The sequence below is a fragment of the Gordionus sp. m RMFG-2023 genome, chromosome 2, assembly GCF_954871325.1.
Source record: "Gordionus sp. m RMFG-2023 chromosome 2, tfGorSpeb1-WG-v2, whole genome shotgun sequence".
Lineage (NCBI taxonomy): Eukaryota > Metazoa > Nematomorpha > Gordioida > Chordodea > Parachordodidae > Gordionus > Gordionus sp. m RMFG-2023.
Window position 1 is genome coordinate 35922744 of NC_088776.1, and position 27680 is coordinate 35950423.

Below are 27680 nucleotides of genomic sequence, written 5' to 3' on the forward strand. Positions count from 1 at the left end.
TATATTTGTTTTTTTAATTCCAAAAAATTAGAAAATATATAGCAGCTTTTTACATGAGAATAATTACTTATAGGTTACCAAAATGGCGTCCCCAGCTGATTTGTATTGATGTACACTTTTAATGAATGAATCGTCAGTCTAGGTATTATTATATGTCATTGACTTGAAACTATATTAATCTTAAAAAAAGTTGACATCAAATAGAAAAAAATGCGAAAATTACCATTGGCTTTTCAACAAATATGAATCGATTGGTGATATCAACGGATTGAATAATTTATATCTATATCAATAATAAAATTTACAGCTTACTACAATCAACTAATTTGTTTTTAAAATTTTGTAACATCAATATTTTTACAATTATACCAAAATCAACACATTTTAATATGTTGATTTTTAGTAAAAAATTTTGTTACACTTATTTTATTTAGTTTACATCATTAAAATGAACTGTTGCGCTAAAAAGGGAAACTGAATTTTGCTGGTCCAAATATATGATGAAAAAGTAATCGGATTATTATTTTAGTATATTATGTTCATTAGCAACTTATCTTTTTCTGCAAATGTTAAATATATTATGCATATGCAAGTTGATAATGTTGGAGTATATTGTTTATTGTCCTTACCAGTGAATCAATATCACAGAAATATTTAAAATTCTTTGAATTTACCGTTTTAAAGTATATATATTGATTTTTATTTATGCCTAGTTTTTATAAATAAAAAAAGTTGCTTTTATCTAAATTTCTATTAGTCTATAATCACCTGACATGCCAGATATTTTTGGACATCTACCCCCTATTTTCCCCAATTCTCCTAAATAATTAAACTGAAGAATATCATTATACTCTCGTGTCACGCTCTTTAATTTTTTATCTCAAACACAATGCCACTCAGCAACTCTCCAATCTTCGTTCCTTAGTATAGGATAAAACTGGCCACGAATGTTTTCGATCAGTAAATTAAATCAATTTCTTTAAACAAATGACAAATATCGCTATGCAGTGCCAGTGTCTGCATGATAGAAAATATCATGGGGTCAAATTTCACTTCCTAAAAAATTTCGCCACTCTGAGCTATTAATTGGTGAGTTTTTAATTGCAATGACCAAATTATCAGACTCCTAGAGAACATTATTTATTAATATTAACATTTACAGAAGTTAAGATAATTGCTATTATATATATATATTAATCAGGGTATCACATAAAGAATAGTTATTGATCTTATAGCATAATTGTGTTTGGAGGTATAATGATATAAATTTTATTTAAAAAAAATATCTCTGTTTCCCAAGGAACATTTTATTTTTAAATTTATATGTTTGGCTAAGAACTTTTTATTTTAAATGACTATGATTGTATGCGATATATAGAGTTTGTCGATGTTTAGTAATCTATGTATATTAGAATAGGTTTATAATTCAATTATTAAATAAATTTTTACAGCAATATATTTTGCTATTTCTTTTAAAATCGTAATTGAAAATCCCCCAATAAATTTAACGCATTAGATTCTTGCCCGCCTTCTATTTGGAAGCAAACTGCCTCTTCCCCCGCTCTAGTAGAGGTAGGCAGTAGTTAGGCGCATTTATGGCCCAACCTTATAATTGTCAAATGTTTTATTACTCGTTTTCCAAAGCTAAACACCAACTTCATTTCTTGTTTAGCAAATATATAAATAACACATGATAAAATCAAATAAATCATAAGTACATACTACAATCATTGTCGCAAATATATTATTTGTTAATAAATGTGTAGTTATTACATTTTTTTCCAGCTATTTAACAGATCATGATTATTATGCGAGGGAGCGAAAATATTAACGCAGGTACAATCCTATTACATTCGCCTACCATTATCCCTTGGTATAATGAATCCGACAGGTTGTTATCTAGTATCAGCAGTGTTGTAGTCCTAAAATTTGCCACGGGGGCACGCTATTACTCTTAAAAAGCAATATAAGGCACACTAAAATTGGCAAAAAATATAGATAAATTTTCGTTTTTCCAAGAATTTGAGGCAAATTTTTTTTGAAAATTTTTATTAATTTATTAATAGTTTATGTGGAAGCATTTCATATAAAATTTATATATTATATCAAATAGCTATTTAGAAAGTTGTATAAAAATAAATATCAAATATATATAATATTGCATAAAAAATGATGTAATTTTTTAGAATGTATATCATAATTATATAAAACTAGCTATATAGCCTTTAAGAATGACGGGAATGAGAATTTTCTACTAAATTTGATAATGATAATACCTTTCATTTGATACCCATATCAAGGTTTTATCCCTCCCTCCCCATTCCTCACTCCCAGAGTCCAATTTATTAAGACCAAGAATGATTACTTTCAGTCAAATGGTAATTAAATTAGTATTTATTACCAGATCGATATTTTATGTTGATTAAAATATTACTTCCCCCCCCCCTCTATAGAGACTTGATTAAAGAGAGAGTTTGACATGTTGGATAGAAATTTTGATGAGCGATCGATTGATATCTATCAAGGATGGATATAATTATTCAAAAGTTATAATTTAAATTACTTACAAAATTTTGTAACTAATTATAATTACTAATTCCTCTTTAAAAAGAGTAATTAATTAATTTTCTAATAAATTTATAATTATAGTATTAAAATGAAGTTTGGAAATTATTAAAAATAACCAGAAACTTTATTTAATAGCATATAATATATTAATATTTTATTCTTTATAACAATTTTTTATTTTTCAAAAATAAAAAGGTTTCTCATTTAATATAAATACAATATCATAAGCAGGGTAGCCAAATTTTCAAATTGCAGGAAAAATTTGGTATTTTGCGGGTGAAATATTAAAATTGCGGTAGAAATATAAAAATTGCTAAATAAAAAAGACCGGGATTGTAAATTAGCTTAGTTATCCCCCTATTAATTCTTATAATTACTTTATATAAATATTATCAAAGTCGGTAACGTTTTATAATTTCAAAATAGATAATTTTCAAAATAGTTAATGTTTTATACTTAGTTTTAATTTCTACTTCTTTGTAGTGGAGTGACTTTATTTATATTGTATATATTAAACAGGATGGGTGATAATTAAGCGACTAGCCCTATAATGTTATACACAAACACACATTAAAATTATAAAATATGAATGAAGGATGTTGATTTATTAATGGATAAAAATAAAGCATATGATTAAAGTAAGGATTGAAAGAAATTTACAAATAGCCATGTTTTTTGAATAAATATTTATAATTTATTTTAAAAATATAAAAATAATCAATAACTGTTTCTCAAAATGATTATTTATATATCAAAAACGTTAAAATTCTAAAAAAAAATGGTGTGGGAGAAATTAAATAATTGCGGTAGATTTTTGCGGGAATATCTGAGTGCAGCGTCTACATGGGCGGGAGGGTAGGAACCGTTTGCATCCTATTTTTTTGAGAGGGTAGGGGGTAAGCTGCTTTAATGGGGGTAGGAGAAAATTTTTTTGGGGGTTATTAAATTTTGAGATGAAATAAGACAAAGTTTATTGCTGTAAAAATTAATACTTTTATTATAGTATTATTATGATACAATTCATCGACCAAATCTATATATTGCAAACAATCATACACATTATTTTCCAAATCTTTTAAATATAATTTAAAAGGTTTAGATATTTCAGCAAGCTCATAATGCCATAATAATTAATTCATTGTAAATAATGGAGGTTTTAATTAAATTTATTATCTAAAAATAAATACTTTATATTCACAAAATATCGATAGTTTAGTAGATATAGATTAATTTAAGTTATCCTTTATAAATTATTTGAAAAGAGTATCAATAAATAAATAGGTGAAATAATGATAAAGTGACATCTCCGCCGAAGGCGGCGGAGATTTTTTAGGGAGGTAAGTAAAGGTTTTTGAAGGGGGTTTGTAACCAGTGAAAATCCTGTCATGTAAACGCTGTCTGTGTAAACTAAAAAATTGCTGGAGTCTCCCGCTGATGGGGGGAGACCTGAAAACCCTGATCATAAGATATCGGTATATAAATTATTATAAACATTATATTATGCTAAGGAATGCAATCAAATTCTGTTTCACAAGATAGAATATCATTTATGATGACTAAATACAATTATGGCCAGTGTCCAAATGAGCGGGGGGTGGGTAGAAACAGTTTGTTTCCTTGAGGGGATAGGGGGTAGGCACCTCTATGGGGAATAGGATAAATTTATTGGAGTAAAATATATTGATATAAAAATTAATACTTTTATTATAAAAAATTTATTTCAAAGATATTATCATCGACCAAATCTATATATCGCAAACAATCATAGACATTATTTTCCAAATAAAACTTTCTGCTATCCTTTTAAATTATTTTCAACAAACTCATAATGCTATAATAGGTCCAAGCATTTCTGCCATCTATGAGTAAAAGGCTTACATAACATTATTTTGGCGTAAATCTTAATCAGATCGTTTTTAAAAATCGGCCCGAATCAGGCTCTCCTGCTCCCATGTTTTGAAAATATGGCTCCATGTGTTAATGAAAATATGTAGGAGTGCCTGGAGAGCTACTTTGGGAGCAGGACATTTTAAGAATACTATTTATAAGCTATAAATTAATTTTGTATATCTTAATTATAACCTGTGTTTAAAATTTGGTTATATACGGGTCGATTACTTATTTGATAATATATTACTATTAGTGCTGTTTACTATTCAAAATAATGAAATACATTTTACGAATCTTGATAAAAATTAAGGAAATATTTATAATATTATATCGTTAAATGCATTCTTTCTAAAATATACAATAATTTTAATTGTATGAATATATTTAATCATTTAATATTTTATTATAAATTCTTTAAACTTGCTATTTATTTGATTTCAAAGTCATATAGCAAAAATAATATATAAATTTTTATAAAATTGTTTTTCCTAGGAGTATCTTTTGAAAACATGTGAAATTTGAATGTTTAAATTTTAAATTTTATTTTATCATGTTTTCTAAATAAGGGTATCACGTATTCTAAATATGGCAGAAGATGGTAAATTTAATTTTGGTTAATAAACTCATATAAATCATGGGTACTCATATTTTTTTTTATATTACATAATATATAAATTTTGTTTCAAGATCTTAGTATATAAATGTTTACATAATATATATATACTTTTTATAATTTTAATTTAAATAATCATAGATGAAAAAGAAAAACTTATTAATATGGTAAAGAAACAGGTAACATTAGCATTGCAATATTCATTCTAGTTAAACCTTTCCAAAATTTAAGGTAAAATTGTTGATGGAAGAAGCTGTGGCCAAAAAAATTATTTATGAAGATAGCAGTTCTGTTTTGGCTTTATGTGGTAAAATCTTTTTATTATAATATATTGATTCATTCTTCCTTTTTTTTAAAGGGTGCCCATAGCCTAGAGAGGCTCAGCTTGCCCCACAACAAAATTTTTTATTTTTTAATATTTATGAGATTAAATAGCATAATTTTTTTGCAATAATTCAAATAATATTGGAAAATAAAGTTTTATAATTTAAAGGATTTGGAGTGCAATATATTGCAAATGTTATATGCATTACATAATAACTCGTTATACTAATATTGCAATTTTTGGGAGAATAATAACAACAATCCTTTAGTCATTAAAACAAAGTTAAAATAGGTAATTTGTATACATTTAATTATAATTTTAGTGCCCTTTCACTATAAACAAAAAAAAGTATTATCAATATAGTTTTTGCAATTTAAAAAAAAACATTTAACTAGTCCAGCTACATAAATATTGAGTCATTCTTGATTGGTTATAATAATGTTTTTTAAATATAAATTATATGTTAGCCTTAGCATAAATGTGTTTTTTCAGTCAGCATTATTTTTCAACTTTAAATCATTTTTTGAGCTCATTTAAAAAATTTAATTTTTCAGAAACGTATTCCAGCATGTTTAAAACTGGGATGTGAACCCTTCGATAAAAAAAAAATCCAGGTCTGGGTACAGGAATAAAATTTAAAAATTACTCGGGCCCAGAGTTTGGATCCGGGTTCAGGGAACATAAAAATAATGACTCATTTTTTTTCATTTATTTATTATTGTACTTCAATATATACACATTCATAATTTACAAATGAAAAATTTTAAATGTTTTATTCAGTCGCACGATCATAATATCTTCTAAAATCTCATCCTTGAGATTTCCACGTAAATTAGATAAGACAATATATATTTCAAAGATGAAAATCCATGTTCTACGCTTAACTAAAATAGATACTTATCTTTATAATACATAAATTATTGTACTTGTGTGGCTGGTACAGCCATGATGAATAGGCAAAATATATATTTCTGGATATATTGAAGAATTTTCTTCCCAGAATTTTAAAATATTTTTATCCTTATTTATTCTCTTAACTACTGACAACTTTTCTATTAAAGATACAATAGGCATTTTTTTGATCCTCCTTTCCCTCTGATGATAATTTGATTTTCTTTTCTCCATCTAAAAGTAAATTTCAAGATCATCAATGTTGCTATCATTATTATTATTATCACTACAACCAGTAGGTATTATTGCACTACAAAATAATTCATTTTAAAAATAATCAACATATTTCTCTAATACAGCATATTAATAAATTTACATAATAAAATATTATTCTAGAAAATAATTTATGATATCAATCTCTAAATAAAATGGAAGTCCAGGAAGAAAATTGAAAGAAAATCGCGAAGATAAAATAAATGTTTCCACAAAAAAAAGTTGTTAAAATTTATATTATTTTTTATTTTTAAAATTTTTTATGACAACTAGAACCCTTGGACCCTTCACTTTTAAAAGGGTCCAGGTCTGGATTCTGGTACAGCCAAAATATGAAGGTTTAGGTTCACATTCCTGGTTTAAAACATCTGCCTTATATTTTAACTTCAAAAGTAAAATATTCCAAAAATCCCAGAGAAAGCAAAAAAATATTTAAATTTAGAAAACATGCCTAAAAAATTATTTAAAGTTGGAAAAGTAACATACAACACTCACACTAATATATAATGTTAAAAGGATCATCTTTAACATATGAGATGTTAAAAGAAAAGCAACATGCTTTAAGTAAAATTATTTGTCATTTTGTGTTATACAAATTTTAAAATATTTTTTAAGAAGGTAGATATGGAAAGTTTAGAACTAGAGTATTGAACCCTCACAACTAGAACCTGGAACCCTCTTAAAATTTATAGGCATCAGAACTGGAATTAGCATATATTTTAAATTTTTCATAACCATTTGAAATAAAAATGCAAATGGTTTATATATATATAATATTGTTTAAAATCGTGTATGATTTATTTCTGAAGATTTATTTGTTCTTTAATTTTTTTTCATTGCTTTAGCAGGGTTTTGAACCAAATTCTAGAACATAATTGTATTAAATTTAGGAACCTGATTCACATTTTTAAAATTATTCAGAAAAGGAACTAGTGTATGTTGCAAAAGTACCCCATTTAAAAATAATTTGTTCTTTTATCTGAAACCAACTTCGGAAATATGATAGGGTTAGTATATAATAACAAATAGTTTAATTTGATCATTGTTTAATAAATTTATATGTACTGTACACCAAGCCGCATTAGCATTAGAGGAGTTTTTGCTCAAATAATTTATGCAACATAACCTGTCAAATGAGGTATTATTTAAGACAACAAATTATTTGGGCATCTTTTATAATAATAAATGGGAATATTAATTATTTTAGATAGTATAAAAGTAATTTAGTAGTATTTTTGGCAAGTTATTAATGAATTAAGTTTTTTATTGCCTTGGGCAATATTTTAAAATGAATGGACAGTTTTAATAATAACTTATTATATGGAAATTTTTGGCCAGTTATTAATTAATTTTTAATGACTTTTAGGAAGTTTTAAATAATTTTGATGTAAATTTTTACATCAAAATATTCGAAGGGTTTGACTAAACTACATTTACCTTAGTAAACTGCTAATTCCTATGTAAAAATACTGTGTAAATTGCAAATGCCTAGACAAAAATATTTAGGTAAACTGTAAATTCTGCAGGTAAAATCTATTTAATTAAATTCTGCGTTATTTTCTTATAATATAAACAAGTCAGTATACTTGGTACTTAATACTAATTCTGCAAAGGTTTCCTATTTTATTTTATTTTAATTTTTTTTTTACTTTAAAATGATTGGACGAGTTTAGGGATGGAGTTGGGTATGGTTAAAGTTAAAGGGGTCGCCAGGTAACTTTAATAAATGGTTAAATAAAATTGGTCTTTGTTTAGTAATTTGTACCCGATTCAGCAGATTATAATCGGGGTTTTGGACAAATTTTCAATAAAATGTTTTACAGATAAATATACATTTAAAATACTAAACACCCAGACCCACAAATAAATTTAAAAAAGACATTTAAATACAAATTTTCACGAAAATTTTTTAGAATTAATTTTTATAGTTCCAAGAACAATTTTATTCTAAAGGGTTAACCATTAAAATTTTAAATAATAATATCATATCGAAAAATATGCATTTATTATAGAATTTTATCACAGACATAGAATTTTAAATATAATAGAGCAAACATAAAACTTATTATAAATAATTTATTTCCTTTTACTTTCATATTAATTTAGCAAGATATTTGAAAGTACCCTTCATTTAATATGGCAAAATTAAATTTAGGAGGTGTGGGGGTTTTATCAGATATTCTGCTAAAAATATCATATAAATATGATAATATTTATTTCGTAGAATCCATATATAGTTCCATATCTTCTTCAAATAAAATTATTTCTTAAGTTTAATTTTCAGTAAATATAAACGTTGCACATTTTAATAAAATAGAATTAAATAGATAGGATCTTGATTCTTTTCTTTAACTCGGATCACAAACTTAATATTTATCGAATAAAATTTGGGATTTTATATTTATAATTAATAGTAAAAATATAAAAATATTTGTATTTATTTAAAATTGTAATAAATACAAAATACTTTTTATTTTTTGGTATTTAAAATACATATACTAAATACTATGTAAATTATTCAAATATATGCTAAATATAAATCAAAAATGGTTTCTGTATGTTAAATATAAATATCTGCAATAATTCGCAACCATAGGCGTATCTAGGATTTTGCTACGGGGGAGGGGGCTATTAGATGTATTTTTTCCCTGTGAATTTTATTGGAGATTTTTAGATCCACGTATTTATGCCTTTGGCTATATTAGTTTATAAAAATATTTTTGGGTTTTCACTTTTTTTATTATTAAAATCATTTTTTTAAAAAAATTAGAATTATAATTGTTTTAAAAAGTTAATAACTTTTACTAATTTTCCTTTCATTCCTTTCATTCCTTATAATGATATATTGTATACATTTTTTGAGGAGAGGAGGGTGTGTAGGGGGAAAAATTTAATTAGCTTAAAACAATATTTACGGAACAGGCAAATTGGCGATGAGGGGTTAAATTTCCTCTTATTGGTTATACACTTTTCCCAACCCTGACGCAGTGGCGTAACTAGCCTTTACAATTACAGGGTTCCAAAGTTTTTTTAATTAGATTTTTAAAATGATCTCCTTTTAGCTAACATTTTCAAGGGGGGCTCTTTAAACTTTTTAAGGGTGTACCACCTCTCCACCTAGTGACGCTATTGCATGATTGTAATAAACTTTTAATGTTTTTAGACTTAGTAATCTTAAACATTTAGCGTTTTATATATTATAAAAAATAATTGATGTCACCTTGCTGATTAAATACAATAATATAATATTTTATCTCAAGTGTTGTGAAAATTTGATGTAAAACATTTCCATAATTTTTATTTTTGTTTGCAAATAAAATTATCTTGCAAAATTTCCTAAGAATACATAAAAAGTATTCTATTTTTTAATACAAAAGGATGTAAACCAAAGTTTTTTAAAAATTTCTGAACATAATAAAATAAGAAAGGAAAAGTAATTATTTAAACTTAAACATCATGTTTAAACATTTAAAAAAATATTTTCTTAAGTTTATAATTTGTGTTATTTTTTCAATAAAAATTTGTTTAATATTGATTCTTTTTTCTTTACCATCATGTTAAATGTTCAAAAATATATTAATTTCTAATTTAGAGTCAAAACATCTACAAAATTTTGGATAATAAAATGACAAAAATCCTTTTAAGATTAATTACTTTGCCTATTATTTTGTGAATATGTTCCGGAATTCACCATCCTTTGTTTTGTCTAATCTATAATTTAATTTGTTGTCATAAGAGAAAAAAAAGCATATCTTAGTCTTAGTATTTGTATTATTTGGGGCATTTTTTTAAAACCTGTTTTTCAGTTAATTCTTACTATTTTAGTTTACCTGAGCTGAGCATTAGTATTTTTAGAGATTTTTTATTCTTAGCATTTCAAAACATATATTATTTATGGTGAAATATAACAGAAATATTTTTGTGAACATATATTTTTTTAATGCCGCAATAAATTTTTTTAAAATATGAATACATCATTCAGCTTCATTCTCTGTCATTTATTTAGAAATCTAATAATAGTGAAACAGAATTAAGATATTAATTACCGGTTCGTGAAATTAATTTCCAAAGAAAAGCTACTGAATAAAACATGTCCAAAACATTGTTTTAAAATATCTATAATTGAAAACATGTTTTTTTAAATATTATCTATTTCTTTTATAGTTTCAATATATTTTTAAATTAGAATCAAAACTATGTTATTTACTTCTTTTTGAATTTAATTTATAAACAATATTTTCACTATGTAAATAATAGAATATTTTAACAATTTTTGAAAGTTAAATAGTTTTATTTGCAAATAAATTAAAAAATTAGAAATGTCTTCCATCAAATCTGCACAACACTAGCTAAACAGCAGAGCAATTTAATTTTAAAGACAATTTTATATTATAAGAAGGGAAATATGAATTTAATCAATAACATATATAGATATTTTTAACAAACATTTGCAGTTTACTTAGGTATGCATTGGCACTTGCATCCAGCCTAGATTGGCTCGATTTAAGCTCAGTTTTTAGAACGGCTATATCGATATTTAATCCAGAAAAATATCACGTAAGCCTGAAGATTTTGGTGATAGATGGAACAAAGGTTTGGACATATATTAGCTAAATCTCAATGCTAAGGCAATACTTCTAAAATATTGAGTTAGCAGTTTTTAAAAATCGGCTCAAATCGATCGGTTTAACAACAAACTAATCCAGCCCATATTGGAATTTAAATTAAGAAATTAAATATCTATATAAAATATTTAAAATGAGGATCTCTTGTAGTTTATATATTATGATAACTTTTTAATAAAAATTTGGACAATTTTTATTTTTTTTTCTACTCAATATTTGATAAATACAGCCCAAAACATTAATTTTTTGATAAAAGAATACTATTCATTTTGATTAATTTTTCTGCACAAAAAAATATATCTTTTATTAATATTTGCCTACATTTATATAAAGACTTATTAAAATATAATATTGTTGCATTTCCGGATAACTATGTTATATTCTTTCACACCATAGGCTCATTTTCTCCCGAAATATTTAAAGATTGACTAATAGATTACTTTTTAGGTAAAGAACTTCTACAACTTTCACCAGAACCTTCTTTCGCCTAGGTTCCAAACTCTGGCTATGGCTCAAAGATTATATACGCGAACCGAGGCATAAGTTAAAGTTAAATTCTAGTTTCGGTAAAATAAAATTCTTGCTAAAACAAACTTAATTTAAATATAAGATTATGTTTAAGATATGGCTCAGTTTTGGGTTTAATAAAAATGGGTTTATAATTTTATTTTAATAAAATATTAGTGTTTTTTATTAACTATATGGCTATGTTACGCAGGCAATTGAAAAATTCGCGAATATTCGCATTTCGTACAAATTATGCTTTTTTTATTCATGCGCTTTAAAAAAACGCGCGAATATTTACTAAGACACTCTCACGTCTGTTTATATTGTAAAAGTCAAATATACGCAATTTTAAATGCTAGCGAAGACATAGAGTATTTAGAGTTAAATATCATTATATATTTATAAAATAAAAACACATTATAAAACTTTGATAATATAAAATGAGCTACATTTTACGAATATTTATTTTTTATTCAAAAATAAATAAAAAAAATAAGTTAGCTAGAGTTCCATCATAGCTGGTTAAACAAAACCGCTATTTACAAAAAAATCAAAATGATTTTTATAAATAAAGTAAAGCATTTAGTAATTGTATCTTGAGTACTATTATAGCTATAAAAATCAATCCACTGAATTTAGAAATGAGCAAAGGAATGGGTTTTGTAGGATTGGAAAAAATCGTGATTTTTTAAAATAAAAATATAAAAAATTAATTTAAATAAAATAATTTTTTTTTATGATATATATTCTGGAGGAAAATAACTACAAAAAAAAATTAATTAAACATACATACATTTTATCACATCCCCGAATGCGGTTTCAGAATAAAATTATTTGATTGGTTCTTTAAGTTTTTATTATAAAAATTTAAACCTATGTTTTACCGTGAAATTAATAAATAAACCATTTTGAAGCAATATTGAATTGACTAATAATTAGAGGTTTTTAAATTAAATATTGATTTATGAGTCGAATAAATATTTGTTTGATTAAATGCTCTAATAAATTTCTAGCTAGACAATAATATTAATATCTTTGAGCATCATATGTTATAATGTACCACCTGCGTCAACTCTTTCTAGTGACTGCTTTAGGCTCATCTATCTATATATCTTCTAATCCTATTTGATGTTTGTCAAAATATATGGCGGTTTTATTGTATTTTTTCATTTTCGGTGTTATTTTAAGATACGAATATTTTGATCCTTGCTCTCTCCCAAATCAGGAATGACTGAATAAAATATAAAAAAATAAAGCAAATTTAAAATTATAAAATATCACTTGTTTAGTATAGCTCGATTTAAGCCGATTTTTGAAAACGGCAAATTCAATATTTATCAAAAAAATATTACGCAAGCCTGAAGATTTTGGTCATAGATGGCACAAAGGTTTGGACACTATTAGTGAAATCTTGAGGTTTATGCAATATTTTTGCTAAAATATTGAGATAACTGTTTTTAAAAATCGGCTCAAATCGATCGGTTTAACAACAATAAGCATGCTATATCACGTTTATTATAAAATCTATGTATATACAAATTAACATGTTTTTATTATCTTCACCCTCCCACGGAAATGAACCTATATATTGAGGTCCAATTTATAATTTAAAAAAACATTATTAATAAATGTTGATAATCGGTCAAAAATTCCTTAAAAATTTGAAAATTAGGACAAATATCCCTCCAAATTTTTTATATCAATTTTTATATTAAGTTGTTGTTATAAAAATCTAAGTGACATGCTCAGATGTCACAGATCTGCACCAAGAAACAAACTTCTTACATGAGATTATGGTCAGTGTTAAAAGGTCGCCAGATATGAAGTATAAAAAAGGGGGCTTATTAAAATGTGGTCGTTGTTTAGTAAATTGATTAACTAGATTTTTCCTTTATGGGATATTTCATGGTCCTTTTTATTATTTCTGGGGATTTTACGGATATTTTGGTCTGGGATGTCCGGGATTCGAATATGTTTTTAATATAATTCAGTGAATCACCTTAACAATTTAAAAAAAATTCAAATGATTTATTTATTCCAAGTCATCAATTTAGAGAAATGGAAAAATGCAGAGAAGAAAAAAAAAGAAAAATTATTTCTGAATTTAATGTGCAATTGACCAATAATTTATGAAAATTAAACATTTCTGGAAATTTATTTTCTGATCTAACATTTTTACTCGAATATCTTTAGTTTTATCGCTAAAGTACTATAAACAAATTATTTTAAAATTTTGGATTTCATTAAATATACATCAAAAAAATCAATATTTTCGAATGTCGAGATTTTTCATTTTCTTTTGATATTATTGTTTTATAATAAGGAAAAAAGTTTTAAATAAAAACTATTATTAACCGGGGAAAAAATTTATTTCAATTATATAACTTTTGTCAAAACACTCTTAATACCCTGGAACAAGAGCATTTTTGCTTCCCTATTTTCTTCAAACATAGTGCTAAATTGAATATCTACAAAACGCAAAGTATATTCTTGTTTTGATTTTACAATGGGGCGCGTATTACAAACTTGAACACGAAAACGCCCATCTACGTTCACTTTACTAAGTAGCCACTTATAGTAATAAAAATTAATTGGTTTAGTTTTTATAGGCTTCTTTTGATGTAATGAATTTTTCTATTTGACCAAAAATTTAAATTTTTAATTTTATATATAGTTGTTCTTGGTAGTATTAAATTGAAGTATTTATCATTATAAATTTTTAATTATTCTATTCATATTGAATACGAACAATGAAAAAATGTTATTTGTCGCTTAATAGCCTTTTCATTATTCGATCGAATTATTTCAAAAATTATATATTATTCAAAAATATTTTAAATTATTCATAAACATTCGAAATTATTCGTAAGTAAACATGTTCCTTATGGAACTTTTAATTTTTTTAATTTTATTTAAATTTTAATAATCCATATATTCATTTTTAAAATATTTTTAAAGAATTTAATTTTTGAATCGATTGCTTTATACGCTTACGGATAAGGAGTTATTTAGTACGAATACGAATAGTAGAGAGTGGAGGAGATTAATTTTGATTTTCCGCTTCTTTTGATTTGGTAACCATTGTTTATGGCAGGGGGGGGGGGTTATGGGAATCTCAATGTAGGTATAGATTGGTTAAAATATTATTTTACTCGTTGAAGCCAATTGCTTAGAAAGGGCATCAGTTTATTCAAATTCTATTTCAGGTCCTCTGACTGCCAGTTCGGTATTAAATATTAACGAGATGATTTACTTAGATGCGTTTATCGCACTTGGTTAAGCTATACAATGTTTAAAAATTTGTCAAATTTCACATCACAGGTATAAAAGTATTTTTCCATACACCTTGTTGTGATTTACTGAACCCATCATCGAAATGATTTTACACCTTCATTAATAAAGATGTAGTTTGATTTAAACGGGATCCCTTCTATATTCAAGTATTCATCTTTTTATTACAAAACAAAATATAGATTATATCAAAATGCATAATAAACTCTATCCCCCACCAATATAATATCTGATTACATCATTTTATTGGCATGATATCATTTCACAAATTAATATATATTTTAATTAAAGGGTATTTTTTTAAATGCGCATTTTTTAAATCAAATGTTAAATTATTACTTTCTCAGTTTTTAATTGAATGCGCATATTAAATTAAAATATGCCCAGTTTTTAATTAAAATTGCAGTTTTTTAATTATGCCCTGCTAAATTTAAAGATCGCTCAGTTTTATAATTAGGTAAAGTATTAAATTATTAAATATCTTCTCAACAATTAAAATGGGAATTCAAACCGATGTTCCTATTCCAAACTAATCTTATGAATCATTTGTTTGCTGATTAACAATTTGACTTTTCAGATATTATCAAATCAAACTAAAAGCTACCTTCTTCTTTATTTTTATAATTAAATTATATTTCTCATATCTAATATTTTATCTGATAATAAAGGTGATAAAAATATAAAATATTTATCAATTTTTATTTGTTTTAGGTTGCCTCGAAAACAAAACTGATATGGCGAAATATTTAAAAATTTTAATTTTTTTTATAGCCAAATTCCTTATTTTTATTTATTTCACATGCAAAAATGCTAAAATAAATAACTACAAAATTAGATTGTATAATCAAAATAAAATAAGATTATAAAAAATATTAAATGATATTGTTGAAAGTATAATTTAAGAGTGTTGCTGAGTATTCATTTTAAGCAGATCTACAAAATATAGTATAATAAAAAATTAAAATAATTGGTAGGTTAAATAAAAAATTTAAATAATTGGTAGTTTAATAAAAATAAATATATAATTAAAAAGTTACTTTTATTGTATTATATGAGCCTTTTTATTAACAAGTTACACTATAAGTGATAAGATGAAAAAATTAATTTAATATAACTTAAAGTTTCATTTTACTCTATTGGATTATAAATTCCCTTTTAGTTTTCAATTAGTGTTCCTTGTTGGCTCTATAGGGATATCCTTTTCAGCTGGGAGGGGGGGTGTTACCCAACTACATGTTTGCACATATAAGATTTGAAAATTGCAGGACAATCCCATTGTTTAGAATTTTTTGGGATATTCATTATCTAAAAACTGAAGTCTTTTTTTTGAATTCTTCAAAATTAGTTCAATTAAAATTTTTTGCATGATTAATCTCTTCAATTAAATTTTAAGCTTTTTATCAGCCAGAATGCAGAATCTATATGGTTATTTAGATATTGTAAAAGTTTGTTCATATCTAAGTTTTCTTGTGTTTCTTCCTCCACAAATTGGCAGAGTTGTAGCTCTTTGTCCATTCCATAATAATTATCAGAGACCTGTAGGCCAGGCTGCAAGAGCCGGGCCGGATTTTAATTTTTTTTAAAATTACTCGGGTTGGGCTTAAAAATCTTTTTTTTAAAAAAAGTGCCCTGACCAGGCCAAATATATTGAAATCAAATCTTTTAAATCCCCATTATCATCTATAAAAATTACAAATAAATATAATAGACTTTAAAAAAATTCATGCCTGGTCTGAAAATAAAAAACCCAGGCTGGGCCTAAAATTTTTTTTAAAAAAAATGCCAGGCCGAATATTTTGAAATCAAATCTTTTATCGCCATTATCATCATAAATTAAAAATAAATATAATAGACTTTAAAAAAATCCAGGCCAGGCCTGAAAATAAAAACCCAGGCCGGGCCTAAAATTTTTAATTTTTAAAAAAAAAATACCAGGGCCGGGCTGAATATTTTAAATTGCCATTGTCACCTATAAAAATTAAAAAAATATTTAATATACTTTAAAAAATCCGGGCCGAGGAAAATTGTTATATTTTAAAAGGTTAAAATTTGAATATTATATTTGTAATAGAATATTATAACTTTCCTACATTTAATATTATATTATCGAGGTTAATCAAATTGAATATTATTAGAAGTTAAATTTGATTATTATATAAATGTATATATATATATACTCAGAGACCTGCAGAGGCACCATTGGCACGGCCCGGCCCGGTTTTAAATTTTTTAGGCCCGGCCCGGATATTTTTTTAAAAATTTTGTTACGGCCCGGCCCGGCCCGGCCCGGATTTAAAGATTTAAGGCCCGGCCCGGATAAATTTAAAAAAATTTTTTACGGCCCGGCCCGGCCCGGATTTAAAAATTTAAGGCCAGGCCCGGATATTTTTTAAAAAAAAATTTCAGGCCAAAATTATATTCGACCTGGTATATACAAAAATTCACCCATGAGGTATTTTACCATATTTTTCAGCGAGTATTATCGCTTATTATTTAAAAAATACATGAAAAAAGCTAATATTTTGAGAATATTATATTGAATTTATAAAAATTATAAAACTGTTATTTATAAAAATGGATATTTTGAGCAAATACTATATTTTTTGCATTTATAAAAATAAAACTAATATTCATAAAAATGGTAATAATATTTTGAGCATATACTATATTTTATATTGCATTTAAAAAAAATAAAACTAATATTTAATTTATAAAAATGGAAAATATTTTGAGAATATAATATATTGTAATTAATTTACTATTTAATTTATAAAATAAAAATAAATCGCTATTTAAAAAAATGCATGTATAATAAATAGTATTTTGAAAATATAATCTAATTGCACAATATTAATATAATTTATTTTATAATTTTCAAATATTTTATATTACATTTATAGGTTGGTTTTTCAGGTGTAAAAAAAATTATTAATTTTCATGGATTTACCATCACATTTATGTCTTTTTAGATGTGATGTACCATGTTTATAATTATAAGATAATATACTTGAACAATTCTTACATTGTACGTAGCTAATGTTTTTTTTTATTTTCATCTATGATGATGTTAAATTTAGCCCATATTTCAGATTTTAAATTATTATTTGTATTTCTAAAAGAATAAATATTATTTTTAATTTTATTAATTATATCATTAGTATTTTGTGCATGATATTCCTTTATTTGATTGTTTTGGTAAATATTCAAAAAATTTAGATATGAATTATAAAAAATTTATATTATTAATACTTGAATATTGGGGCTTATTTAAGATATTCCTTTATTTGATTGTTTTGGTAAAATATGTTGTAAAAATTTAGATATGAATTATAAAAAAATATATTAATACTTTGTATAAATTTGCAGGAAATTAATAATTAGATCGATCTGTGGGTGTTAGGTGTGTTAACCATCACCCAATATTATATTAATCATAACTATAATATAATATATTCTTATAACCATTAACTCATAATGTAAAAATTTTTATAAAAAATATTAAGGCCCGGCCCGGGTTTAACAATCTTAGGCCCGGCCCGGATATATTTAAAAAAAAATTTTTTAGGCCCGGCCCGGATATATTTAAAAAAAATTTTTTTAGGCCCGGCCCGGCCCGGCCCGGCCCGGGTATATTTAAAAAATTTAAAATACGTCCCGGGCCGGGCTTAGGGCCGGGCCTACAGGTCTCTGATATATACAAAAGAATTACAAATAAAATTCATTATTGTTTTTAAACTTTAATCTATATAATATTTGGCGACGAGGTAAAAAAAAAGTCGCGCGGGTTTTCGGTCTTCGGTCAAGTTAAATGTTATATAGAATTATAAATTTTTTTTTTCTGTTTATAAAAAAAATAAATAATAGATTTGTTTAGAAATTATGGATAAAATTATATTACAGGAATTCAAAAAAGATGAATGTTCTATTGACGACTATAGACTACATAAAATACATACTGAATGTTAAAAATATTCCTCCAACTGACGCCACTTTGAAAAAATTATTTATAGCTTATGGAAAAATAAATATTATAACTGATATAAAAGAAATTATTCTTTCCAAGAAAAATTGATAATGTAGTATGGGCAGATATATACAAAACTGCAAAACAACTTTAATGAAAGAACTGTTCTGGCATCTAGAATTGATTTCATTAGATGTCGCGGGCCTACAGAATCCGTTTTGAGTTATTTAAAAACTATGAGCTAGCCTGAAGATGCGAATTTGAAGATAATGTAGAACTAAGAATTCGCGATCAATTAATCGTTGGACTAAAGATGTCACAACTAGATAAAGAACTACGTTTACGATACCCAGACATTAAAGACGAACAACCTTTAAGCTTAAACGAAGTTGTTAACGAAATAAATAATACAAATCGGCAGGATAATTATAATCATAATCGGCAATATCAAAATGATAATGGTTATAATAACTACCACACAAATAATATTACAAGAAAACCGTGCTAATTTTGTAATCGTTTTCATGTTATTAGAAATTGTCCAGCATACGGAAAAACGTGCAACAAATGTAAGAAATCAAACCACTTTGCCATGTGTTGTAAAACTATAAGAAAAGTTTACGGTACTTACAATAATAGCGACGACGATTCAGATTTCTCAATAAGAAAGTCTATAAATATGAACAGCACCCAATAATTACGGTGTTAATAAACAACCACGAAATTAAAATGGAATATGATACAGGGCAGTAACCATCATTAATGCAACAATATGGAATAAAATTGGGAGGCCAAAACTTAGAATGGCTAGAGCTCCAACTACATATGAAAATAATAGAATAAAAATTATGGGCAAACGTTATTAGTTACAAAAACAAATGATGCAGCACTATTTGGATTTCCATGGATTTCTATCGTTACCAACAAATGTAAAAGTACATAGGATCAGCAGTAAATAAAATAATAATGAAAACATGAAATATGATTACGATATCATGTACAAGAATGGCGCTAATAATATAATTGCAGATGCTTTATCGTGAAATCAAATAGAGAAAAATAATGATAGAATAACAAGCGAAAATAAAACGAAATCTTACTAATGACACATTAAGAGAACTTAGAGATTAAACCGCAAAAGATCCTAGTTTAAGAAGAGTAAAAATATTAATAAATGGTAAAAATATACAAAATCAAGCACCAGAATTACAAGCTTTTAGAACAAGAATAGATAAAATAGAAAATCATATTACGAGACATTATATATGGTGGGAACAATTAGATAAAGATGTCGAAAAAGTTAACAGCTGTAGTGGATGTCAAAAACAATGAGATATACCAGGGGAATAAAGAGAAAAAAACATACAAAACCGTACTAAAACATACCGACCAACTACGAATAAGGGAAGAACCAGTTGAACCCAAATCAATAAAAACAAATGACATTATAAAGTAACGAGATGATAAAGAGTAGAAACAAATAGATGAACTTGAACTTGGTAAACAAAAAGATTAATGGGCCATTCCATGTCAAATCGATCAAAAAAGGCACTTTTTCGGCCTACCCCTTTTAAAATTGTTAAAAATTTCAGGAATTATTTAGATAGGTAAAAAAATGAGAAAGCCGTTTATTTTAGCTCTCTAGCACATCTGGTTCTTGAGATATAGGGGCTCAAAGGTACAAAAAAGAGCCACTTTGGAATTTGTTAAATTTTTAAAATGCTTATATCTCAAAAACTATTTATAGTAAAAAAAATTATAATATATCATTTTGTAGGTAAAGAAATTCTCTAATGGGCTAACAAAGAATAATAAATATTGGCGCATTAAATAGACTTTTAGCATCCGGTTTACCTAAATTGTTTTACCTGTATTTTTAAGCAAAATAGTGAGTTTGTTTTCGATTTTTTTTTATTGTTTTTTATTTAGACACCTTTGCTAAATATATATACGATGTCAAAACCTTGGCGACGCTATCGACTTTTCCATAATATACATTTTTACCAAAAATTGAAGAAAAAAATAGATGGCGCTAATGGTTGAAAAATATTATTCTTAAGGAAAATGAAAATGTTGATACGTTTATAAGAATTGTGATAAAATTTTTCTGCCCCCCCCCCTCCCACTATCATTAAATTGTTTTACATTTTTGATAATATATAACAGCTGCTGTAAAAATATTAGGCATATATTCGATTATATTTTACAAAATAAATTGTTTAAAACGATCTCTCTTTCTGAGAAATAATTTTAACCTGTCCGTTCAGATTAATTTTATCATCTGTCTACCAATAACAATCTGGATTTGGAGAGTGCAAAAACATGTATTCTAGGTGTAGATCAATTAAAATTTTATCCTATATCACAGATGAACGTATCAAATATTAAAATGTTGCAACGAATTTAATCTACAAAGACATGCTTATTATCGCGAGAATCTAAGAAAGATTCAACCCTGGATGACCCAAAAAATTTACCATTCAATTTAGATATGTTAATATGCTCTTCATGGCGACAAAAATTATCAAACATTCCTTATACTTCAAATGACAATGTAGATATTGATTCTCCCCTTCATATAATTAATCAAGAGGCTATTGATAACATTAATATATCCCTACAATCAATTGGGGAATCTCTCATTAAAAGAAAACGCTTATGTGAAAAGAAATATTCGAAGAAAAAAATATCTAGAGTAAAAAAAAGTTTTAACGACTGAAATTATACCATTATCTTTCTTCATCAAATGATGAAAAATTCGATGAAATTGTAGATACCTTAAAAATTAAAAAAATTATATGAAAGATATTTATTATTGGAAATTTGTTACATTATTAAGTGTCTAATGGGCATATGCCCACTCTGCTCCTCAGTTAATTAGTATATTTAATAGAAAATCAAAATTTTTTAATATAAAAAGTGAAAATATCTGGTTATTGATAAGTTAGCAGCAAAATTTTAACCATAATCCGTAATTTCATAAAGCGCCATCTATTTTTTTGTCAATTTTTGGAGTCGATAGCGTCGCCAAGGTTTTGATATTGTATATATATTTAGCAAAGGTGTCTAAATAAAAAACAATAAAAAATATTCGAAAACAAACTCACTATTTTGCTTAAAAATACGGTAAAGCAATTTAGGCAAACCAAAGCCTATAATGGCGCCAATATTTATTATTCTTGTTAGCCCATTAGAGAATTTATTTACCTACAAAATGATGTATTATAATATTTTTTACTATAAATAGTTTTTGAGATATAAGCATTTTAAAAATTTTACAGATTCCAAAGTGGCTCTTTTTTGTACCTTTGAGGCCTTATATCTCACCAGGTGTGCTAGCGAGCTAAAATAAACGGCTTTCTCACTCTTTTACCTATCTAAATAATTTCAGAATATTTTAACAATTTTAAAAGGGGTCGGCCGAATCGTGATCGATTTGACGTGGAATGGCCCTGATAGAAGATCTTAACTTGGTGGGAAATAAGATGTAATATCTTAATATCATATATTTTAAGAGGTTATAGTCTGAATATTATATTTGTAATAGAATATTATAACTTATTATCGAGGTTAATCAAAATGCATATTATTAGAAGTTAAATTTGATAATTATATAAATGTATAATATATATGTCGTATTGGAATATGGAATCATGTGGGATTCGGAATTCTAACGTGGAGATTCGAGATCTTGAATCTCCACGTTTTATTCGGAATCTTTTTTTTAAATATTTAAAACCCATGAGGATTCGGAATGTATTTATTTAAAACAATTAAATAATATTTTTTTTTCTTCCTTTGCCACCTGGCTGGCACCAGAAAATTTTATTTAGAGATATTTTGTTATAATAAATAAATTATATAAAATTATCAAAAAGGATAAGTAAATGTTTAAAAAAGTAAAAGTATAAAATTAAAGCATATAATGAATGAAAAGGAATAAGGTTAAAAGACATTTTTTTTGTAAATTTATATAAAATCATAAATATTTTCACATGAATATATATTTTTAGAAAAATCTGAACTAAAAAAATTACTTACTTCAACAATTATTCAATGCAATATGACATTTCGTTGAACATTTGATGTAGTTCTTGAAACACTCGCACCTTTTATTCAGGCAACCCATTTTGCAATTGCGTAACGATGTTTTCCCATATTTTGTGACATTCGGGGAAGCTCCTTAATATTTTTAGCAGTTTATATAAAAAATTAATATATTTTATGTACATGAATTAATTTGAGGAGTATATGTGGTTAATAAAAATAGCTTAAATTACCTAGATTGATATATCTTTGTTGGGAACTTCAACATCATTTAATTTTATAGTTTTATATAGACTAGAGGCAATAAACGGTGCTGAAATTCTTCCAGCACACCCTACCCATATTTTATTTTGTTCAATTTTTAATACTTTCCCTTTTAAATTTTTAGGACAGATATTTGTTCTATCTGTCCTATGGATATAGGTAATAACAAGTGATGACCTAAGATAAAGTTATTTTGTCCAATTATTTGAGAATAAAGATTTGACGCCCACGATCATTTAAATATGAAATAAAAGAAGGAACCCTTTTTAAAATATTAGAAATACTATTCCCAATATTAATGGTAGCACAACTATTTTTCCATGTAATTTTATGGCCAACATTTTTTGAACAAGGACTATTAGTAATATTATGGACAATTCGAAAGCGCGAATCTTTGATTGAAACCTTTGCTAATTAGTAGCAATGTATATAGCTTTCACATAATTTTCCTCATTGGTAAACTAAAAAAACTGACGGAATCGTTAAAAATATTATCTACATTTCCTTCCGTATATTTTGAATAGATTTGTATTTGGGTGTTTTCAATATGGTTTTATATAAATTATATTCTGTAACTGTTTTGGGTAAAAAAATTTGAGGCATTAAAAAAATTTTTAAACTAATATTAAAAATAAAATAATTGTATTAATATAAATTTTCAAAATGTAATAATTTAGATATTCCATGAAAATATCTCGCCCAATAAGATTCTTAATGCATATTGAAATGAATTTCCATTTCAAATGTATTAATTTAGAAATTCTATGAAAAAAATCTCACCCAATACAATTACTAATTTATATTAAAATTATTTATTGATAATTCATATCAGTTATTTCAGAGACTTGCAGGTCAGGCCCTAAGCCCGGTCCGGGTATACACGGGTCATGTCGTATTTTAGTTTTTTTAATATAAGTACCCAGGCATTTTAAAACCAAATATTTTAAATTACCATTAAAAATAAATATATTTTTTTTAAAAAAAAAAATCCGGGCCGGGCCGTGCAAATAGTACCACTGCAGGTCTCTGAGTTATTTTATTCCTAAAAATTTAAAAGGGAAAGTATTAAAAATTGAATAAAATATGGGTAGGAACGTATGCTGGAAGAATTTCAGCACCTGCCTCTATATAAAACTATAAAATTAAATGATTTTGAAGTTCCCAAAAAGATATCTCAATCATAGGTAATTTGAGCTATTTTTATAGTAACCGCATATACTCCTCAAATTAATTCATGTACATAAAATATATCAATTATTTATTTAAACTGCTAAAAATATTTAGTAGCTTCCGGAATGTTACAAACTATGGGAAACCATCGTTATGCAATTGAAAAATGATATGCATGAATAAAAAGTGTTAGTGTTTCAAGAACAACCTTAAATTTCAACGAAATGTTATATAGCATTGAAGAATTGTTGCAATAAATAATTTTTTTTTAATTCGGATTTTTTAAAAATATATATTCATGTGAAAATATTTAATATTTAAAATATTTAAAAAAGATTCCTAATAAAACGTGGAGATTCAAGATCTCGAATTCCCACGTCGGGATTCCGAATCCCACATGATTCCATATCCCAATACGACATATACAAAAGAATTACAAATAAAATTATTGTTTTTAAACTTTAATCGATATAATAAAAATATAAAACCCAGGCTGGGCCGGATTTTTTTTTTAAAATCCATAGTACCTCTGCAGGCTTTTGATAGTTATTATATTTATATAAATATATGATCTTACAATTGAAATTCAAATATTATGCTAATTTAAAAACTGCTCAAATGATTATGAAATCAAATTTTTAAAATTGCACATTTTAAATTTAAAAACTGCAAAAAATTAATTCTCTTTTTAAAAGTTTTTTTGAAAAAAAAAATCGGAATGTTACATACAAAACACCTAACATTAGATCATAATTGTCATTAATTCTTTTTGAATTAAGTAAGATTGCATGCTTATCGAACTTATAAAACTTGTATTGAAGTGGGAAGAAATAGCAAAAATATATTTATATTTCTTAGTAAAGAGCAATTGCGTCATTTGCTCTTATTCTAAAATGTGAATTATGTTTGTAGGCATGCACACTTAAATAATAAATACAAGTGTACTGCGCGTTTTATCCCTCCCTAGCGACTGATGGCTTAGAAATAATTTAATACAAATAAGATTTGATTCTGATCTCTAAATTGGAATATTATATATAAATATTCATGAGGATATTAGAATATTCATTTATAAATAAAATATGATTATATAAATTTTTTCGATTATTATTTATTTATTTTATCTAAAGTTTTAAAATTTAGAAAACTTGTATATATTTATAATAATAATAATTTTTTTTATTGAAAAATTTGTTTTAATTTATTTATATTTATATTTATATTAAAAGATTTTGGATATATACTTTAATTCGATAGGATCAGGCCCGTGCGAACAGGGGAGTGTCGGGGCAACGACCCAAGACAATGGCGTAGTCAGGATTTTCTTATTGGGGGGAGGGGGGTAGCTTCGCCTTATAAGCTTCCCATTTTTTATGAACACTCAATTGCTTACATCTTAATCTATGTTAAAATTATTTAAAATATTTTCATATAACAAAATTTTAGAAAGTATTTCATTATAGATTTTATTTATTATATAAAAATACTTTAGCATAAATGACATTCCTTTATTTTATCATGTATTTATTTTTATTATTTAAAATAAATTTCAAAATTTATTCTATAAAAACTCTATTTAAAAAAAAATTTAGCAATTACATAAAATATTAGTAATTCTTATGCAAATAATGGTTTTTAAAAATTATGACGATATTATCAAAATATAATTACTACACAGTATTTTGTTTAAAAATTGTATTAATTGCATAAATTTTAAGAGTTAATATAAATAATATAAAAATATTATAATAAGGATACGAAAAAATTTGATTATAAATATTATATATTAAACTAATATAATAATATTGCAATTATTTGATTTAAATTTGCGAGGTCTACTTTTCTCTGAGATTTTGCTAATTCATCTGGAATCAAATTTTTATGTAGAATAATCTCTTTATAAATATTTAATAGGGTTAATTTAAACGTTTTTCACCGGTGGTATTTCTTAAATAAGTTTTTAATCTTTTTAAAGTTGAAAAAGATCTTTCATTAGTGCAGATACTAATTGGTAAGGTAGCTAGAATAATTATTAAGGTTTTGATATTAGGCAGGGAATCTAAAGTGCAATTACACATGGAAAGGGCCTGCAGAGCATTTTTTGGTAAAAGAATACTCTATAAGATTTTTATACCAAAATCCCACATCACAAAAGTATCATATGAGCCTACTAAATCATCAGCGTAAAACTCTCAGATTTTCTTAATATACTCTCATGTTTTAAGTGTAATCAACAGTTTGAGCGATTGAATGTCAAGAAACTACTCTAGGTTTAAAATTTTCAATTCCAAACATATTAGAATCTCCTTTACTTTATATTTCATGAAATTTTTCATTCACATTCTCTCTGATATTTTGATATTTCAACAATATCCTTTGCTCTATTCATAACCTCTCTTAAATCCAAATCAATTTTTTGTGGCATTTTGATAAAATCATATGTATAATTAAATAAAAAGTAAATACATTGAATTGATATTAAAAATTGTGGCTTAATAATAGCCTGCAAAAGATTCTCAGCATCTGCTGAATCTTTTTCCTTGCTTGATATATAAAATTTCAGTGCTGCAAATACAACATCATATAGTTCAATAAAGAGTTTCACTGACTCTTGTCCTTCAGTGAATCTAGCCGGACAAAATCTTTTTAGTTTCTTTTTTTGATTTTTTGAGTCAATGTCATGCATGATACGTTTGAATAAACAGCTCCTAGTTGTTTTTTAAATTTCAAGCATTTATTATCAATTTAGTAAATTTTTTTATTTTTCATCCCATGCTTACGTCACGAAACCAACGGCATTAAACTATTTCAAGGGCCCCCAAAATTTTGTTTCTTATGTATCTAAAAATATAAATCGTAATTTTAAAAATATATAAATATTACATAAATTAAATGCTTAATATTACTTAATTTATTTATTTACTCCAAATTATTTATATTTTACTATAATATATTGCATAAATATAGTGTTGTAAACGAACCCATTCAACAAATGAATAAAATTCATCTTTAAAAAAAACAGAGGATTGCTTATCAAAAAATTTCAAACTAAAGATAAAAATTATATTTTTAATTAAATTTCCTAAAATAAGATACGTATTCATTATATATAACATGACAATCCCATCTCAAGCTGCTATCAAACCCTTTTTTAGTTTTATAATTAAACCCTTTTTATAATTTATATTGTAATTCATATATTATCTTTGTTTTATATTTTTATAATACTTTTTCTATGCAAAATAAAAATAT

The 27680-nt window shown here is 25.4% G+C and overlaps 1 protein-coding gene across 9 annotated transcripts in view; it reads left to right on the forward strand.

Annotated features, from left to right (window-relative positions):
* Window positions 1-4943: 4943 nt before the first annotated feature.
* The window catches only part of LOC135925294 (small G protein signaling modulator 1-like), a 63149-nt gene continuing 40412 nt past the window's right edge, over window positions 4944-27680 (forward strand). For 6 of the 9 annotated variants that reach the window (XM_065460537.1, XM_065460542.1, XM_065460538.1 and 3 more), the window contains exons 1-3: window positions 4945-5056; window positions 5213-5250; window positions 5303-5378. In XM_065460537.1, the coding sequence (XP_065316609.1) occupies window positions 5044-5056; window positions 5213-5250; window positions 5303-5378 (127 nt within the window). In that variant the 5' untranslated portion in view covers window positions 4945-5043. Of the gene's footprint in view, window positions 5057-5212; window positions 5251-5302; window positions 5379-14491; window positions 14558-20334; window positions 20447-27680 lie in introns of those variants that run through there. The other 3 variants (XM_065460535.1, XM_065460539.1, XM_065460540.1) reach the window with 3 other exon arrangements.